General features: G+C 38.9%; 6 protein-coding genes across 7 annotated transcripts; 1 reads left to right on the top strand and 5 right to left on the bottom strand.

Annotated features, from left to right (window-relative positions):
• Positions 1 to 126: 126 nt before the first annotated feature.
• LOC106427126 lies at positions 127 to 2,543 on the top strand. Of its 2 annotated transcripts, none has more exons than XM_013867854.3 (10): positions 127 to 474; positions 572 to 641; positions 774 to 841; positions 907 to 968; positions 1,172 to 1,253; positions 1,380 to 1,613; positions 1,701 to 1,829; positions 1,920 to 1,981; positions 2,099 to 2,215; positions 2,319 to 2,543. In XM_013867854.3, the coding sequence occupies exons 1-10, from the start codon at positions 424 to 426 to the stop codon at positions 2,347 to 2,349; spliced, it is 906 nt and encodes a 301-aa protein (XP_013723308.2). In that variant the 5' UTR covers positions 127 to 423; the 3' UTR covers positions 2,350 to 2,543. The 2 variants fall into 2 exon arrangements, with proteins under 2 accessions (XP_013723308.2, XP_013723309.2); XM_013867855.3 differs by having other exon boundaries at positions 166 to 474; positions 2,325 to 2,543.
• Positions 2,406 to 6,329, bottom strand: LOC106427125 (golgin candidate 2-like). The gene is made up of 10 exons (XM_013867853.3): positions 6,077 to 6,329; positions 4,715 to 5,692; positions 4,317 to 4,427; positions 4,169 to 4,228; positions 3,937 to 3,994; positions 3,677 to 3,729; positions 3,490 to 3,582; positions 3,151 to 3,276; positions 3,035 to 3,082; positions 2,406 to 2,948 (listed from the first exon to the last, which is right to left on the bottom strand). Exons 1-10 carry the CDS (start codon positions 6,128 to 6,130, stop codon positions 2,583 to 2,585), a joined length of 1,947 nt encoding a protein of 648 aa, XP_013723307.2. The 5' UTR covers positions 6,131 to 6,329; the 3' UTR covers positions 2,406 to 2,582.
• A 1,035-nt stretch (positions 6,330 to 7,364) lies between these two features.
• On the bottom strand, positions 7,365 to 8,309 carry LOC106427179 (probable calcium-binding protein CML27). Its single transcript, XM_013867919.3, has one exon. It carries the CDS (start codon positions 8,180 to 8,182, stop codon positions 7,652 to 7,654), a length of 531 nt encoding a protein of 176 aa, XP_013723373.2. The 5' UTR covers positions 8,183 to 8,309; the 3' UTR covers positions 7,365 to 7,651.
• Positions 8,310 to 11,819: 3,510 nt separating this feature from the next.
• On the bottom strand, positions 11,820 to 13,027 carry LOC106427090 (thaumatin-like protein). Its single transcript, XM_013867826.3, is given in 3 exon segments — positions 11,820 to 12,317; positions 12,391 to 12,715; positions 12,862 to 13,027. Coding segments are annotated over 3 exon segments (732 nt in total). The 5' UTR covers positions 12,920 to 13,027; the 3' UTR covers positions 11,820 to 11,968.
• Positions 13,028 to 14,010: 983 nt separating this feature from the next.
• On the bottom strand, positions 14,011 to 17,163 carry LOC106427147 (ERAD-associated E3 ubiquitin-protein ligase component HRD3A). Its single transcript, XM_013867880.3, has 6 exons — positions 16,491 to 17,163; positions 15,908 to 16,399; positions 15,553 to 15,768; positions 14,873 to 15,196; positions 14,517 to 14,759; positions 14,011 to 14,426 (listed from the first exon to the last, which is right to left on the bottom strand). Exons 1-6 carry the CDS (start codon positions 17,013 to 17,015, stop codon positions 14,190 to 14,192), a joined length of 2,037 nt encoding a protein of 678 aa, XP_013723334.2. The 5' UTR covers positions 17,016 to 17,163; the 3' UTR covers positions 14,011 to 14,189.
• A 192-nt stretch (positions 17,164 to 17,355) lies between these two features.
• LOC106427138 (protein FLOURY 1-like) lies at positions 17,356 to 18,452 on the bottom strand. Its single transcript, XM_013867867.3, has one exon. It carries the CDS (start codon positions 18,209 to 18,211, stop codon positions 17,462 to 17,464), a length of 750 nt encoding a protein of 249 aa, XP_013723321.2. The 5' UTR covers positions 18,212 to 18,452; the 3' UTR covers positions 17,356 to 17,461.

Genomic DNA, 18,452 nt, shown 5'->3' with positions numbered 1-18,452 from the left:
AATTTAGAATATTTATTTCTAATATTTGAACAAAAAAGGAAAAGATTATTTCTAAAATGTTGATAAAATAAACATATGAATATGGTTTCGAATGATGGAAGAACAAGTCGTTGAGAATAAAAAATCATGGAATAAGTATTTCCTTGGTTAGTGATTCAGCAAATAATAAACATGAGACGTTGTTTCTATGGTGATGTATGTATGTATACTAATGTATGGTTCGCAACCACATGAAATTCAGCACCACTTACATTTCTAAAAGACGGCTAATTTTTTTTTTGTAATTATCTTCTTCTTAACTACGAGTCTTCGATTACACTTTTTTTTTCCATTAAAGAGGAAAGGAAGAGACTTTTTCTTTTTCCTGCGAATAGGGAAAAAAAGAAGAAGAAGAATTTGGTTTGGTGGGAGAGAGAAGGAAGAATGGTAAAGGTAATCGATTCCCATTACCTGACCATCACCGCCATTGTCACCGTAAGTCTTCTTGTGCTCGTTTACTTCTCGTCGTCAGTCACCAGTTATATATCCGAGAGTCTTAACTCTCCTAATTTATTGGGTGTTTTGGGGGCAGGTGGTGTATCAATTCATATTCTTCGTAATCACAGCTCTTTTCAAATTCGATCAAGTTACCGACTTTGCCGGTACCTTCTTCATCTTCATCATTATCATCTCAATTTTCGATTGTGATAACGAATGTGTAGAGTTTTTTTTTTTTTTTTTTCATTTCGTTGACTTTTACTAACATGATTTTGACTCAAAAAATGTTTGGTCAGGAAGTACAAACTTCGTGATACTTGCTGTCTTGACTCTGGTTCTCAAAGGCACTTGGCATTTTCGTCAGGTTCGTAAAAACCTCTTTTTTTCTGCATTGAGTTAGTCTTTGTGATTCTTATTATCATCTCTCAGGTAGTCTTGACTTCACTAGTAGTCGTATGGGGACTTCGTCTTGGCATGTTCCTCCTTATGCGGTTTGTTGTTGTACCCTTTACTTGATGATAACCACTCATTTATTCATCATACTCTGCTCTTCCCCACTATTCATTAGCTACTTCTATTTGTTTTTTTATCATATTATGAACTTAAACGTTCTGATATCAAATATGCATCTACGAATATTTTGTGAGAGAGACAGACATAGAGATATAAATAAAGTATATTTGTGTGTGAATAGGATCCTGAAATGGGGTGAAGATCGACGCTTTGATGAAATGCGTGAAAACATGGGGAAACTAGTAGTCTTTTGGACTCTTCAGGTTAGCTACTACCTTTGCTTTCTCTTCCATCTTTAAAGTTTAGATAAGAAACTAGTTCAGATAAGAGCTCTATGCTTGTGATCTAACATAATGTGGGTTTTGTTTTTTTTGTTTTACCTTTGCCAGGCCGTGTGGGTTTGGACAGTTAGTTTACCTGTTACTCTTGTTAATGCAAGCAACGGTGGAAGATTGTTTCAGCCCGCAGATGTTATTGGTTGGACTATGTTTGTTGCAGGGTTATTGGTTGAAGCTATAGCTGATCAACAAAAGCTTCTATTTAAGAATCGTCAAGAAAATAAAGGAAGATGGTGCGATGTTGGACTGTGGAAGTATTCACGCCATCCAAACTACTTTGGAGAGGTTAGTTAGTATTGCTGATTACAAGACTTTGGTCGCATTTCACTTATCGGTTAAACATTGATGGAGGAGGGTGATTATGAATTTCAGATGTTACTCTGGTGGGGCATATATGTGGCTTCATTGCCTGTTCTTAAAGGTGCAGAGTACCTTGTCATAGTTGGACCAATCTTTCTCACTTTGCTGCTTTTCTTCGTTAGTGGCATACCATTACTCGAGGTTCTCTCTCTGTCTCCTCTCTCCTCCTCTCTCTTTCCACTTTCTGAATCACACAGAAGAAGTCAACATTCTTATTGTGTATGAATGCAGGAATCGGCAGACAAAAAGTACGGTAACTTGGGAGCTTATAGACACTATAAGAAGACAACCAGGTATCATACGAGCTCTTTTAACACCGTTAATGGCCCTTGATATGTGTAGTATTAGAATTAAGAGTCAAGTGTTTGCTCTTTCAGTTTTTGAATCTTTGGATATTGTTGGTTTTACAGTCCCCTGATTCTGTTACCGCGAGGAGTGTACGGGTACTTACCAAAGTGGTGCAAAACAGTCTTTCTCTTTGAGTTTCCATTGTACAGCAAGAATCTCCCTCAAGAAACTACAGTCTGGTGAGTCTCCTGACTCATTCTGTTTTGTGTTTGTATTTCTTTGTAGCCCTACAAGGCTTGGCTTGTGAACTAATGAGCTTTTTGCAATTTTCTTATGCGCAAGTGATAGAGGAAACTCAAAAAAGAAGCATTGACTGAGAGAGATGAAGAGATGATTACAGTCTTTAGCCACATGTCCTGTGTTCTCTCATGATCAAACTCTCTTTTTGTATAGATTCTCATTCTGTCTTCAGATAATCGTTGAAACGTGATTGATACATTGATTGAGAATACAATTAAGATTCAAATCAAGCTCCAAAAATGTTGAAAGGAGGAACATTACATATGATTTAAAAAGTAATTTCTTTTAACGTTTCCAAGGAAAAAGCTATTGAAGGGAACTATTATTGAAATTCTCTAAGGAAATAACTGCACCTGATCTGAGTTCACTTGAGGAAGAATCACTGGAATGAGAGAGTAAAATGTATAGCACCCAGAGATGAAGGCAAACCAGATAGACCAAAGCCCAGACTTTTGCAATGGGGTTTCTACGCAAGAAGACAGTTCCAGAGACGAATATAGCGTTTAGTTGCATCACTAACCATCCCAAATGTCTCTTGCCTGACCTGATTTTATCTTGAAAAGCTGGTTTGAACTTTGATCCTGACAGTTTCCATTCTCCTGCTTCAAGATCTTGGGACGAGGCTTCGGTTGCAGACATACCTTTGTTTTCTTCTATAAGCCTTGATACGGCCTGGCAAAGAAAATCAAAATTGGGTTGCTTGTAAAGAACATATCTTTTCTTTTTGGGGGCAGATTGGTGGTATTCATCAATGTTACCTCGATTCTAAACGATATAGTTGCTTTCTCCGAGGATAGCGCTTCGACCTGGCAAATTTAGCAAGAGAGTTAGTTTTGTCTGAATTCTCTTTATTTACAGTGGTGGTCATATATACCTGGGATTGTTTTTGAATAAGATGGTCAGTTAGCTGGTCAAGTCTTCGTTTCAGTTCAATTTCCACTTCAGTTGGTTCTTCGAGTTCTTTCCTCATCGTATTGATGTCTGCTTCCAGTTTATTTGCCTAGAGTTTCAACAAGGGATTAGTGTCATAGGGGAAAGAATAATGAAAGATTTGCCTTGAAAATCTTTAAGAAGAAACAGTGCAAAAGCTCTATCATTTATATTTAATTCCTAACCTTTCATATAAAACTATACAGCTGCATATATCAACTGGGATTAATCATTCCATATGAAACCCAAAGAGTAAGTTAATTAGGCAACTATGGTAGCTAACCTTATCTTGTAACCACCCGATTTTATCAGTCAGCAAAGAAATCTCTGCTTCAAGCATCTGGTGTTCGAACATATCTCCTCTAGAAGCATCCAACTACATAATACGCAGACCATGATTCTCATACCCAATTAGAACAAAGATGTCCACGCCAAAATTCGAAGAAAGAGGAAGAGAAGAATCAAGACACCTTGTTTACGAGATTTCCACTTCCTCGGATATTAGAAGTTTTTCGCTTCAGTCCTACATGATATAAACTTCTTTAGAATTAAAAGACTATATAATAGATCAGTGATTATCCCCAAATCACAGTGAGAAGTATAACAGGGTCATTTGGGGTAGAAGAAGCTTTCTTTTTCTTGACATCAAGAAGCTTTCTATAAGAGGGAAGGGTTTAGTATATATATATATATATAAGTTAACTATACTCTCCGAAGAAAAAACATATACCTTCAAGAGCAGACTCTTTAAGCTCAACTTGTTCTCGGAGAACTGCTACCTGGTCTATCTGGTCACATCAGAAAAGAAAGAGATTAGTAAGCAAATGCTGATATAAAACTTAGTGAGAAAAGCTTGAACCAAGCTTTCCAACAGCAACCATGAACCATTTTTACCTTTGTAAATTCCAGCTAATTAAAGCAAGCCACGAAACAAGATAAAAAGATACAAGTAATCTCTATACCTGAGCTTCAAGCTTCTTCTGCCCAGCAGCAAGCGATCTTGTAAGTTCAGCGTTTGCCGCCTAAAACAATCCATTTTAAATATATCATCTTACTTAACACTAATATCAAATTGAACAGCCGGCAAACAAATTACGCATTCTGTAATACCTCTAATCCGGCCAAGCGTGAGAAAACTTCCATCCTAGTGTTGTTATGCTTCTGCTTTTCAAGGTCGGCAGCTTCCAGTGTTTCCATCATGTTTGTTTGCAATTCCGCAGCCTAGTAAATAGGACAAAAACAGCATATACAGTTCACCTAGCTCGAATAATACAAACATCAAACATATTATAGATCTTCACAGCTATCATAAGCACCAGTTCCGGCCTAATGGTACAACTACATTTTTTGCTAGTGTTCAACAATAATGAGCATGCCATTTCTTAATCTGAATCAAGTAACACCCATGCTTGCATATTGTCAGCTAAAACACGAAACAAAGTCCAAGAGCAAACTTAAGTATCAACTACCTCATAAATTGCAAGGAAAAAGATTGATAATTTTTTTACCTCTTGTGCCTGTTGTTTAGCTCGTTCCTCAACTACTTTCTCTAAACTCTCTTTTTCACCTTCAAGTCTCGCTACCATATTCTCTCGCTCTTTGATGACCGCTACAGCTTTTGCTGCAACTTTTTCAGCGAAAACTTTCTCTCTTCTTCTCCTCCGCTCCTCCCTCTGACGCTCCCTCTCAGAGTCCGTGCTTGAATCGGACTCATAATCCGATTCAGATTCATCGCTGGACAAGGAAGAATCCTTCCTCTTTAAACCATCAGAAACATTTCTCCGCAAAATTTCTCCCCTCACTTGTTTTCCAGCACTCGGTAATGGTTCTCTAGGGAGAGTCTCCTTGGCAGATTTTGTGGAGTCATCCAGGGAAGGTGGCTCAGCATTCTCACTCTCCTTGTGAGTTGACTTCACAAATATATTCTGAGAAACATTCTTAGTATCAGAAGAGCTAGCACTTGGTTCCTTGTTCATCTGTTTTTGTGACTTCCCTCTTGAATCAACCACATTACCACTACTAGTCTTCTCACTCCTCTTTGCATCAGACACCGAAGGACTTTTCCCCCCATTCCCTTGCCTTTTTACATCCTTCTTCAATCCCCGAATCACAGATGCTCCACGGGGAGTACGAGGCTTTGGAGTACTGGTCCCCTGATTCGAAGGAGCACTCAGAAGTTCAGTCCAGTCAGCGTCAGTGAGTGTAGTAGGTTTCTCTTGTTTCAAACTTTGTAACGGTGAACTCGTTGTCTTTTCTCGGGATTGATCTGACTTGCGTAGATTTTTACTGCTACTTAAGTAGCTAGGCTTTTGCTCAGTTGAGTTTCTCTGAGATCCACCACCAGAGTCACTACCATCATACGTTTTCTTCCTCAACTGATCTTTCAAAGAAACGGGACTTGAAGATTTCGAAGAGGTCTCGAACACCTCTTCATGTGTCTCAGGCTTGTCATCTTTTCGAAGAGACTCTGCTGCCTGCTGATCGATCTGAAAGTAAAAGAAAAAAAACACATTTTTATAAAATCCCCAGTTAAGTACATTCCTTACCACTATACATCAATTAAGATCCATGAAGAATCTTGAGCATATATCTGATAAGGGGATCACTCAAGTAAAAAAAAAAACAAGTGAATTTTTTGAGCTAGACATTTCAATTTCCCAGATGGTGTAACAAACAACATTGCATATTGATTTAAGATTAGTTCCGAGCTTGGATCACGTCCATTTGAGATGAAGATCTTTAACCAACGAAACAATAGAGTGTAAAACCGCTCAAAACATGGAGATCGAAATTCAATTAGAACCTAACGTCTTCCAAATCGGATGATTCCATCCAAATGTTTCTTCCGTTTACTATACATACAATAGTACCTGTTGAAGAATGGTTTCGGCGGCTTTGAGCTTCGACGAGATCCAATTCGCCATTTTCTTCACTGTCCTTTTTAAAAATTGAGATTTTAAAGAGCAAATGCTTAGTCACCCAAAGTGATCCTGAATTAGTCACATCCCATCGGAGAAGAAGAAGAAGAAAAGATTTGGAGGGTGTAAATTAGCTAACCCAGAAAGAAACTCCACACCAACCAAACCGAATCCGGTTCTGTTTTCCGGTTCAAGATTAATTTGTCTGTTGGTTCAATAATTTCTTTATCATTGTGTTGTGTGCTCTTCTCTTCTGTGGTATTCAACGTTTGGGTTTTTGTTTTTGACATTTGACGGACCGAACTCACTCAGGGTTAGGTTTGATTTGTAAACGAGTGCATAAATTAAACAAAAGATAGCTACTTGGGCCAAAAGCAGGCTTTATAAGAATTCACAAACAAGTTGAACTTCTTTTTTTTGCCTGCCATGCGATTATTCCTTACTCGAAGGAGTATTGGAATTCCACATCTCTTTATAGGATTCCATTCTTTTTAGCCTCCATCCTTTTTCTTTGGTGCCCAACTGGATTCTCTTTCTCGAGTTGCTTATTATTACACTTGAATAACAAAAAATGGATTCACGCGCAGTATTATGTTTTATACAATTATACTTGTACAACTTTCTATAAAAAAAATTAATACGAAAAGGAAACGAAAATAACAATGCACAGTAGTAAGGTCGCGAATATAAGAGCATGTTTAATAGAGACTCTTAAATGGGTCTTTTGGCCCAATTATGAATTAAAAAAAAAAGAAAAATTGATGAAAATCTAAGGCATGTCTCTTAATTAAGAGAGTTAAGACACCTCTCTTAGGAGGCACGTGTCAAAACATTACCTAATAGAGTTTGAGTTTGTTGATTCATTCAGTGGTTACATACAACAATGAGAAAAGGAACATTCACAGACACACACATGCACAAGTGTTTGTTTTAAGAATCTCTAATAGAGTTTTACCATTGGAGCTAAGAAAACAAAATTACTTTAACAAAATCTCTTGGCAAAAATTTAATAATTAAATATTACCTAAGAGATCCAATAGGATCTTTCCAATTGAAGATGCTCTAAATTTACGCGTTGACCGAGTCAATTTGATTCCAGCATTCATTATTAGCATTAGCAACCGTATTATTAGATTCATTGAAACCGAAACCAAAACTCCCGTTTTTTACCATTTAACAATTCGAGTGGGGTGTAAACAAAATTAAATAAGACACGGAAACCTAAATTCAAATATCAAAATGATTGAATCAGTTTCCATTGAAAATTTGTAACTTTTCAAGACGTAGAAAATCTGATTCGGTTTCAAAGCCAGAGTAACCACGGTTCGAAACTATAGCATCGAGAAGGTAGATGATGAGGAAATTAGAAAAGCAAATCTGTTTTCAGAAGAACAACACCAAACAACGATGGATCGAAGTTAGACTTTTTTATCACATTTTTTTTTTTTTTAAAGTACCTAAAAGAAGCATAGTAGTAATTATTCTTCCCAGTTTTAGAGAGGATCCTCATACGAAATCTAGAAAACCCTAGGCCGAACCACCGTTCGCCGCCGCAGCAGGAGCGGATCCGTTGTTGCTGTTAGCGAGGGAGGAAGACGTCATCATCTTCTGAAACTCCTCGAAATTGACATTCCCGTCGCCGTCAGCGTCCACAGGCCCGATCATCTTAGTGCAGTCCTCCACGGAGCACGACATCCCGAGGCGGTTAAGCACCTGGTGGAGCTCGGCCGCGGAGATGAGCCCGTTCTTGTCCTGATCGTACAAATCGAAGGCGTCGCGGATCTCGGAAGCGGAGGAGGACGAGCGGCAGAGAGCGGAGAACTCGTCCACGTTGATGAAGCCGTCGCGATCGGTGTCGACCTCCTCCAGGACGCGGTTGAGCTCCGTCTCGGTGAAGGAAGTCCCCATGGCCTTGAAAACGCCTCCGAGCTCGGTCACCGAGATCTTGCCGTCGCCGTTGGAGTCGAACTGGTCGAAAACCTTCTTGAGCTCCTCGGGATTCGCCATGTCCACCGGTGCAGGCGTGGGTTTGGCGGTTACAGGGTTACCACTTGCCATTTTTTTTTCTTTTGTGTTAAAGGTAAAATGTTAGAGAGAGGTTTTGGAGAAAAATTTGTTAGAGGCTTGTGGATGTGTGAGCCTTACTGAGTTTGACCTTTTATAGACCGTTTTTTTTCTTCTCTATTCCACAAGCTACGTGTTTTGATAGCTATTGGTTATACATTTTGAATCGAATCTTTTACGGTTTTGATTTCTTTTCATTTTATTATTATCGAATTTTCGTGATTTTTTTTAATTAAATTAAACACATTTACATATTGTAGTACATGTTAATAAAATTCTTTTACGGATTAAGAGATTACTCTCTCAGTTAATAATACGCTTTAATTTCATTTTTATTAATCGGAAGAGAAACAGCGGTATAAACAATTACAACTGTACTTTTTCAAAAAAAAAAAAAAACAATTACATACTGTAGTTTTTTATTTTGGTGATTTAGAGACGTTTACGTAAACTTCTGTCTAAATACTTTTATACTCCTAATTCTAGGTAAAATACCAATATCTTAGTACTCTTATATAGTGAAACTTCCCACGTGTTACGAGATTTAAGGTACACGCGACCTTGTCACCTCACGTGGCTTCATGAGATTTTCATTTTTAAGCATTAAGTTATTACTATTGGGTTTCCTTCATTTCTCATTAGAATACTACTCTTTAACAGACCATTTCTCTTATTCGCCAAGTTGTAGTCAATCCGTTTCCGTTATTGTGAAATCTTTAAAAATAAAAAAATTCAAAAAGATAATAGGAGTACATTACAGATTACAGTAGTAGTAATAAGTTTGTTTATTTGTATATGGACAGAAAAGAAAACCTTTGTTTGTTTCGTAAATGCTGCATTATAAAGAAAAGTTCGAGGAGTTGCTCAAAAAAAAAGAAAAGTTCGAGGAAGCCTTCGTTGATGATTCAAAAAGATGCTACGCGAGTCGTGACGGGGAAATGTGTCTCAATCCAACGCGGTAAACGCGTCACGTACACACGCTCCTTTACGCGGCATGATAATTAATAATTTAATACAGTGGGGTCATTTTTCCTTTTTAACATACTAAGAACATATGCAATGTTCTCGGAATCCTTACCATTATTTTAGTATATATATTTTTTTTGAATAGTTAAAAACTCTAGTAAAAATAGTGTGTCCAATATATTTTTTTAAAAGTGAAATTTAATTTTTATTTATTAGAAGATAAAATATAAAGATACATTGATTAAAAATAAAGATACAATGATTAAATATAAAGATAAACTAATTATTAATCTTGATCACCAAATTTTTTCCAAATATTTTCGATTAAATCATTCTTCAATCGTTCATGCATATGCCTATCACGAAGATCATTCCGATTGAGAAACATATTATTCAGATTCGTAGGCCTCTCGGTTTCGACCTCTGAACTTCTGGTGACGTCTCCTTCAAATTCAGATATATCGTAACGAATGTATCCATCTCGTTCATTTTCGACTATCATATTGTGTAGTATGATACATGTTCTCATAATCTTCCCTATCTTTGCTTTGTTCATTGAAAGAGCCGGGTTTCTCGCAATCGCAAACCGGGATTGTAGTACTCCAAAAGCCCGCTCCACATCTTTTCGGGTTGCTTCTTGAACTTTAGAAAATAACTCATGTTTACGACATTGAGGGAGTGTGATAGATTGGATAAATGTTGACAATTTTGGATATATACCGTCTGTGAGCTAGTACACCAACTAATACGTGTGTTCGTTGACCACATACTTTACCCTGGGGGCCCGACCTTCTAAAATGTCATCAAAAACAGGAGACCGATCGAGGACATTGATATCGTATAAGGTACCTGGAGGACCAAAAAGGCATGCCATATCCAAAGATCGTGTGAAGCTACAGCCTCTAATACAATTGTCGGTTTTCCTGATCCACGTGCGTATTGTCCTTTCCAAGCGGTTGGGCAATTTTCCACTCCCAATGCATACAATCAATGCTCCCGACCATCCCAGGAAACCCGCGGCTCTCTCCAATATCGAGTAGTCGTTGAAGATCCTCTGGTGTGGGTCTTCGTAGATACTCATCTCCAAATAACCGGATGATTCCATCAGTGAACTTATGTAAACACAAAAGTGCTGTGCTCTCACCAAGTCGGAGATACTCGTCAACCGTGTCAGCCGCAGAACCATAAGCAAGCTGACGAGTTGCTGCCGTACATTTTTGAAGTGGAGAAAAACCAAACCTCCCGGTTGCATCTTGTCTATGTTGAAAGAACGGAACGTTATCTGAGAGGTCATGGACAATACGCATGAATAAATCCTTGTTCATGCGGAAACGCCGTCTGTATAACTGTGCCGAGTATGTCGAGTCTTCGCTGAAGTAGTCATTCCATAAACGGTTGTGGTCTGCTTCACGGTTTCGTTCTACATAAGCACGTCTCCGTTGATTATTGGTTTGGGCCTCCACTATATTGTTGTATGTATCTTCGAGGATTTCGTCGAAAACTTCATCCAATCTTTCTTCGAGTTCATCGGATGATGATGATGATGATGACAACATTATTAGGTATCCCTCCTGTAAATAATAAATATTTTAGAAGATAAGCCTTCTATTTACCTTGAGGATCCGAAGGAGACCAATCGCGATGGTGGGTCGAGAAAATCGCCGTCGAGAGTCGAGAATATTTTTTTTTCTTTGCTTCGGTTGAAATGACCCATTTTTTCCCCATACGAAACACAAAAGCGACCTGGTCCACTCAAATTCGGACACGTAACACAGGGATCGAGTCCGTCAACCACCTAATTACGGACCAATCCTTACGTTTATTAAGCTTAATATTATTATTATATTAAAACTAATGAAACCATTAAACGCTAAGGATTCGGGGTCATCCCCCGTTGCGCATGCTCTAATAGAGTAGTAATACAGTAGTAGTTCCGTAAATTAGACATCTACAACTTTAGCTGTATTTCACATTGGGGTCATTATTCCTTTCTAACATACTAATAGGTATGTAAATTAGACATCTAAAACTTTAGCTGTATTTCATATTGGGGTCATTTTTCCTTTTTAACATACTAATTATTCTGTAAACTAGACATCTAAAACTTTAGCTGTATTTCACATTCAACCCTTTGCAAATATCAAATCCTTTATCCTAATCAAACCAGACGGTTAGGTTTCTGTTTCAGTCTTGTTGCTTTATGTCACCAAAGATGTGAGAAAGATACACGTAATTTAGGGTTGAGTAAGCATGATCGAGTCCAGTAGTATCATTTAGTATGAACTTTGCATATATATATATTGGCAATAAGATAAAAAAAAAAAAAAAACAAATAGTTGCCCTTTTTGTTTTGGTAGGGTTAGTAAAAACTATTATGCTAGTCTGATTATTATCAAAGTCTGGGTGTATATTTAGACTGTAATCGAATTTTAGTATGCTGTAGAAGATATATAATTGCTATTGAAAGGGCCCAATAAAAAGTTAGGCCCATTGTAAGTTTCTGTAACATGACCTGCATTACACTAAGCCGGCCCTGGTCTTTGCTTGCTTACTTTTCACAAGAGGATCTATACCTCACACGTCCATCACTTGTTAGTTGTCTGTTCTTAAGTAAATACCTTAATAAAATGGAAAATAGTTATTTTTTAAGTGTTGTTCCAATCAATAACAAATCTACTGATATTGATATTGTTATAGGATTTTGCATTTCAAGAGTGTTACAATTGTAGAGACATAAACCTCAAAGATTCCCGATTACATAACACAAGATGTTGTTGCTAACAGAGAAATGCCTTGTTCTTAATAATTGTAACCTTAACGGCGATGGTGAGGGCAAAAGGTGACGATGTAGTTAGCCTTGGAACAAGTTGCGATGCTGGTTGGGTCGTCGTAAGCGTAAGAATAAGCTTTAGGGCAAGCGACCTTGAAGATTTTGGAGTAAGACGTTGGCTTGCAGGTGAGTGGGTTACCGAACGTGCCGGTACAACAGTACTGTGGTGAGTTGAAGGCAGAGCAAGCGCTTTTACAGGCTAACACCCGTTTCCCGTTGCGTGACCGGACTTGTAACCCAACCGGACACATCCGGTTTAGATCGCTTACACAACCGGCGTAGCTACATTGACCTCTACCTTTCACCGGCATTATCGACATAGCGAGGTTATAACTGTCATTACACAAAAACACTTTAGTTAGATTTGTAATAAGAGTAGCAAATTTGATGTTAAGAGTTTACAGACCCGTCGACGAGGCTGACGTCATAGAAGTCAAGCTCTTGTCCGAGGGTGATTTCTGCGAGAGTGGCCGGAGGTGAACCGCCGGCACCGTTGCAGGTGAGAGAACCGCCGCAATCTCCGGTGGCGCAGCGACCACGGCCAGATCTGTCGAATGTGCAGCCGTGGCGACCTCAGAAGCGGCCGGACCAAAGCGGTGGGAGCTGAAGGGTGTAGGCTTTGTTAGCAGGAAGCTTAAATCCACCGCCGGCGAGTATGTTTTGGCCGGCGCTGGGCTGGATGCCTGGCCACACTGGATATCTGCATTTGTTGAGGAATACTACCGTTGAAGCTGGTCACAACGAAGAACAAATCAACATGTGATTAGAGAATCTGCAACTAAAATATTTACAAATCTAATAAACGTGAGACATAGTTTTTCAGTATTTAAAACTAAAATGTGAATAATAAATAGATTTCTAATATTAAAAAAAAAACCTGAAGCGTGAGAGATAAGAAGAAGGAAAGCGAAGGTGAAGAGGTTTAGTGAAGCCATTGTTGGAGCTCCACTTGAGCAAGAGTGAGACTCTGAAGAATTTGTTTCTGCTCAGTTCTCAGTGCTTTTTATGGAATTTAAGGGAAAAAGTTGTCTGTGGATATTATTTTTGGAATGTAATAATGAAAATGTTACCACATGTCTCGAGACTGTCAGACCAGTTAGTGCGTGATAGCTTTTTCTTTTCACAGTCAAAATAATGTAAACTGTCCTTTCATCAGCAGTTTCGTTGTCAAGTGACACTGATTAATCATTCTTCGTAGAATTTGAAATATGAGTTAACTATACATTATCAAATTATTAAGGAGCAAACACTCTAGTTTTGTCTTAATCATATAAACAACCATCACTACTAAAAAGCGATCTCTAGTATAAGCATCATCCACAAATGTAAAACGTAAACTGTATGTATTTAATTCAGGTATGCATCATTCAGATTACTATTATTCATGAAAATGTGTAAAATACTCCTAATTATTACGCCCATCTTGTGGATGTGCTTAGTCGTCGATACTTAAGAAAGGTCCTTATCGGCTTAATTCAGGTATGCATCATTCAGATTACTATTATTCATGAAAATGTGTAAAATACTTCTAATATTACACATTTATATCTTCTTCCATTATTCGTTTGCATTTGTGATTGATTACGTTTTATTTATTGTACATTTGACTGTCAAATGGGGTAACTACAAGGTCCACAGTCAAATCTACAATAAAATTCTTGTGAAAAAGTTAAAGTAAACGCAACGCAATAAACCATTACTTTCACCCGCTACTCCAAATTCAAAAACAAAATACTTCCTCCGTTTCATAATAAATGATGTTTTGAAAAATTATTTATGTTTTAAAATACATGATGTTTGACATTTTTTAATTAGTTTAAAAGTCATTGAAAACTGTGTGACCAATGATGTTTTATAGTATTTTTGATGATTGGCTGGATTAGATTTATTTAATATTTTTAGTGTTACTTTTAAAAAAAATATGTATGTCTTAATTCTTGTACTTTCATCCAAAACATAACTATTTTGGAACAGGAAGAGTACTTTTTAACAGCTTACACTCAGAGGCACGTTATAACCCAAAAGATTAAAAGTTAAGAAACTGGGCTTTTAGTTTGGTTAAAATAACGTAAGAAGATACATCTATTAAGAGACTTAGGCCCAACAAGATAAGTTGCAGAAAAAAGCCGCGATCCCACAAAAACTTCTTAAACTGTACAATAAAAACCAAAATATGGTTGTATGAAGAAGACGATGATCACCTCATCACCGTGGGAATGCAGCCAGGTGTTGTGCCACCTCAGCATCGAGAGGTTGAGCCACATCGCCTCCCACAGGATCGGGGACAACAACTTGTCTTCGTTGTCTCTCTCGGAGATAGAGAATCGTAATAAGACAGACAAAAAGTGTGAGGATTGTCGCGTTACCTTCGTCAAACACCACATTCTCAATCCAAGCCTCTACCTTTGGATACACTTCTGGCAATGAATCCACAACTCTCACCTATCAGTATAAAGAAAATACGTATCCACTTTTGTCATTTCGATCAAGATTATAGGAACTAAGAAAAAAAAATCGGGGTTTGAAGTTTACCAGGAAGGTATCAGCATAGTTTCTACGTAGCCATAAGCTGGCGAGAGCAAGTGTGACTGGCAATTTAGCTGCTGCATCGCTCTGAAGTGCTTGATCGTAGTAACGTTTTGCTAGATGCAGGTCAAAGGGAAGCCCTTGTCCATGCTCATGCATGTAACCTAGGTTGAACATTGCTTGCGCGTTTGACTGTGATTTAGCATGCATGTATGCCTCAGCCGCACGCACATAATCTCTCTCAGTACCCTAATCAGAGATCCAATAATGAGCAGAGAGAAATTTAGATTTTCTAGCTGATTCACATCTTATTCGAACGTTATTGGTCCATGATTTAATTTCAAAATAGTAGGAAAACTAACCCGGCCATAGTAATATGCATCTCCAATAAGGAGAGCAGCATGTTCATTGCCTTGTTCAGATGCACGCCACCACAACGAATGTGCTCTCTCATGACTCTCTTTGTCCGTGCAAAACCCAGATACTCCCATGCACATGCTTCTTTCACCGTATTTGTCGAGGATCCATGCAGCATTACTTTGTGCTACTTCATAACCCATCTCTGCCATTCTCGAGTATAAGATTAAAGCCTTACCCACATCTCCTTTAAGGTAAGCTTCAAGCGCCCATCTAGAGAGAGAACTCCATGGTCCTCTTTCTGCTACTAACTTATAGAACGAAGTTGCCTGTAACCAAAATGCAAGGAAAGTGAACAAACAATTAAAGAATAAAGTCCCACAATAATATGTGCCCAAAGTGTTCAAGGAAATATGCCTAAGAAATCTGAAATAGGGTAAACATACGCCCTAGTGGAGACAAACATATTACACTTCGATGTCTTAATAAATATACGTTATAGCTAATCACAAACATTCCCTTGCCTCCATAATAAAACATTGAAATATGGCTTACGTTCTGAAGTTTATAAGAGCAGGCAGCCAATTTTTTTAAAGAGTTTCATCCCTCTGGATTTAAGAATCATTGCATCTACCATCCTCCATGGTTAGGCAAAAATAGAGTTAGAAATTTAAAAGTATGTTACCATTTCCAGGTTCTTCTTAAGCCCAACTCCAGTATGGAACATCTTGGCAAGTTGATAGAAAGCCTTTGGCTGACCAGCATTTGCAGCAACAAAGAAGTATTTTGTTGCCTGTCTCACATCCCTTTTGACTCCGATGCCTTTAAGATACAGAACCCCAAGGTTATAATGCCCACTGGGGTCTTCATTGTCAACAGCCTTTTCAAAATATTCCTTTGCCTACATTTGAAGCCATATTACAATGGAACGTTAGATTCATAAGTTCCTATATTATATTCATCGTATATATTCCTGCTAAATCAACAAAGCTAAACCTCAAGTCAGATACCGAGTAAATCCTGGGAGTTTTGAGACCAACCTTAGTGTAGTTTTTCTTCTCTACTCCATACCCTTTAACATACAAGTAGCCAATCCCATTAAACGCTGAATATAGACCTTCTTTCGCTGCAAGTGTAAGCCATTCAAGCGCCTTGGTATAATTTCTCTCAACACCAGCTCCTCGAGCATATATCTCCCCCAAAAGCTCCATAGACCTCGGCTCTCCTTTCTCCACCGCCTTTGAAAACCAGTGCAACGCCTTGGTGTGATCACGCCTTAACCCTCGCAGACCAAAGTAGTAGAACAGTCCAATCTTGTACATAGCCGCAGCATTGCCTTTTTGTGCTTGATACTCCAATATCTGAAAATCCTCATCCTCCTCCCCTCGTGATTTCCTTAGAGCGCCTTTGTTCTCTTCAGTCCCGCTGTGAATTCTAGTTGGTTCCACGACGGGAGAGTCCTTTGAGATCAGGAAACTATTCACAGCGGTTTCTGCTAGTTCAGCGTATAGTTTCACAGCTTTATCATGCATCTGCAAACACAAGGGCCAATCAAATAACAAACTCAAAAGCTTAAACTCAGATAATAATAATTAGAATAATAATAATAATCCTTTAGCTTACATCTTGTCGCAGATACGTGAAGGCAAGTGTCATCTTTGACTGCATGTTCCCACCTTCAGCTGCGAAGTTATGGTGAAGGAAGGATTTGCTTTTGCTCTTCTCCCTCATCATCCCTGTCCCGTACACGAATCCCATCAGCGACTGCGAGTGCGGATCTCCGGACGAAGAAGCCGCCTCTATCTCATCCACCGCTTCCTCCATCAACCTATCGTTTCCCTCGCTCGCCGCCGAGAGAATCTTGTGGAGGCCGGAGAAGTACTGCGGCGACGCGGCTTCGACGGTTGAGTCGTCGTCCGGCTCGAACATCCGTCGCCACGAACCAGGATCGAGCTCCTCTTCGGACTTGGGTTCGGATTCGCCGAATTCGTCGAAGTCGGAGGAGTCTCCTACTCCGGGATCGTCTCCGCCGCTGTTGAGATCGTCGTTGGAGAGGACGAGGACAACGGGACGCGCGTGAACGCTACGATCGAGGTAATAGAATACGATTACAGAGAGAACAACGATTCCGTAGCCTGAGATTCTCATTCTTCCTCCACCTTCTTCGTCGTCGTCGTAGTTTCTCAGTGATCAGATCGAGTTTCAGAAGGATGACTCGGGAGAGAAAGAAAGAAAGAAGATGAAAGGGGTAGTTACGTAATTTCACCCAGTCAATAAATTGCCACGTCTAATCGTTATCATACATCCAATAATCACATGCCACGTAAATAGACTTGTCCAAATTGCCATAAATCCACTTGACGAGGGAAAGAAAGAAGATGATAGAGAGTAGTTACGTAATTCACCGAGTCCATAAATTGCCACGTCGAATATATCATACATCCAATAGTAACACGCCACGTAAGTATACTTGTCTAAAATTGCCACGTAAGATAAATTCAGCTCAGTTTCTAACTTTTAACTGTGTTAATCAAATACACGTCTTAATTTTTTGTTTATTTATATGCATACAAAGAGGACGATCAAAGAGTTTTTTAGTCTTGAATCTTATTATCTCCGTCATCAAGCTTCATCAACATCCACTGTAACGATTGAATCACTTCTTGATCATAGACTTGCTTCTGTTCCGCCATCCTCTTGTACTGATTCGCCTCCATCTCCACCGTGCTCTTCTCCAGCCGTAGCTTCAGAAGCATAGCCATGGCTTCCTCAGCTGCTGATTCCGCCGCTCTTCTCTCCTTTTCCAGCTCTTTCTTCAGACCATCTCCGCGTTTCCTCTCTCTCTTCACCATTTTTCTCAGAGTAATAACGTCGAACACCTGATCCTCACGTGACTCCTCCTCGTCCTCGCTTTCCTCTGTCTCCGATAACGCTGGAGCAGTGTCTCTGTTCGCTCTGAGATTAAGCTCGTCACTTAGAAGAAGTTTATCACAGTTCTCACAGCTCTTCTTCAATTCATCAGCAGAATCAGGATCCCAGTGTAAGATGATAGCTTTCTTCTGATCCAGCTCATCAACCAAACAGTATTTGGAACCGAACCCATCTCCGTTGTTGTCTTGATCGAAGGAACTGCAACACTCAATCTTCGGAGATACTCGATGTAACTTCTCTAGGGACTGTAGAAACGACGAAGGACACTTGAAGAGCAGAAACTTTAGTGACAAAGCAAGCAAGCAAACGAGAAAGAAGAGATTGAGAATCTGAGAGAAACTGCAAAAAACGAAGAACCCACATCCAAAGCCATCGACTTTACTCGAAAGATTGAGAAATGAAGCGAAACCCATTACGTAGAAGTAGTAGACATCAATAGAGAAGAACGAAGCAACTCGTAAAGATATACACTTTGAGCTTTTTCTAAAAAGAAGGAAGTTGATTCCCAATGAAGAGAGTGTGTGTGAGAGTTAGGGATTGTAGATTGGGGAACGAGAAGATAAAACGGCGAAGATTGCGAGGTTTATAATGTCTAGAGATAACAGCCATGTATAATTAGTAAATTTATCCAAAAAAGAAAGTGGCTTCCCATTT

This window comes from Brassica napus, chromosome C5, assembly GCF_020379485.1.
Source record: "Brassica napus cultivar Da-Ae chromosome C5, Da-Ae, whole genome shotgun sequence".
NCBI classification, from domain to species: Eukaryota; Viridiplantae; Streptophyta; class Magnoliopsida; order Brassicales; family Brassicaceae; genus Brassica; species Brassica napus.
This window is presented reverse-complemented; position numbering and strand designations above follow the sequence as displayed.

What these genes read in the sequence shown, in the direction of transcription:
- LOC106427126 (XM_013867854.3), top strand. Translation starts at nt 424, where the DNA reads ATGGTAAAGGTAATCGATTCCCATTACCTGACCATCACCGCCATTGTC. An exon ending in CCATCACCGCCATTGTCACC is followed by an intron (nt 475 to 571) that starts GTAAGTCTTCTT and finishes TTTTGGGGGCAG; the next exon opens with GTGGTGTATCAATTCATATT. An exon ending in GTGGCATACCATTACTCGAG is followed by an intron (nt 1,830 to 1,919) that starts GTTCTCTCTCTG and finishes GTATGAATGCAG; the next exon opens with GAATCGGCAGACAAAAAGTA.
- LOC106427125 (XM_013867853.3), bottom strand. Translation starts at nt 6,130, where the DNA reads ATGGCGAATTGGATCTCGTCGAAGCTCAAAGCCGCCGAAACCATTCTT. An exon ending in CACGCTTGGCCGGATTAGAG is followed by an intron (nt 4,229 to 4,316) that starts GTATTACAGAAT and finishes GGATTGTTTTAG; the next exon opens with GCGGCAAACGCTGAACTTAC. An exon ending in TTATTCAAAAACAATCCCAG is followed by an intron (nt 3,083 to 3,150) that starts GTATATATGACC and finishes TAAATTTGCCAG; the next exon opens with GTCGAAGCGCTATCCTCGGA.
- LOC106427179 (XM_013867919.3), bottom strand. Translation starts at nt 8,182, where the DNA reads ATGGCAAGTGGTAACCCTGTAACCGCCAAACCCACGCCTGCACCGGTG.
- LOC106427147 (XM_013867880.3), bottom strand. Translation starts at nt 17,015, where the DNA reads ATGAGAATCTCAGGCTACGGAATCGTTGTTCTCTCTGTAATCGTATTC. An exon ending in TTAAGAAGAACCTGGAAATG is followed by an intron (nt 15,197 to 15,552) that starts GTAACATACTTT and finishes TTTTGGTTACAG; the next exon opens with GCAACTTCGTTCTATAAGTT. An exon ending in ATGCATATTACTATGGCCGG is followed by an intron (nt 14,760 to 14,872) that starts GTTAGTTTTCCT and finishes ATCTCTGATTAG; the next exon opens with GGTACTGAGAGAGATTATGT.
- LOC106427138 (XM_013867867.3), bottom strand. Translation starts at nt 18,211, where the DNA reads ATGGGTTTCGCTTCATTTCTCAATCTTTCGAGTAAAGTCGATGGCTTT.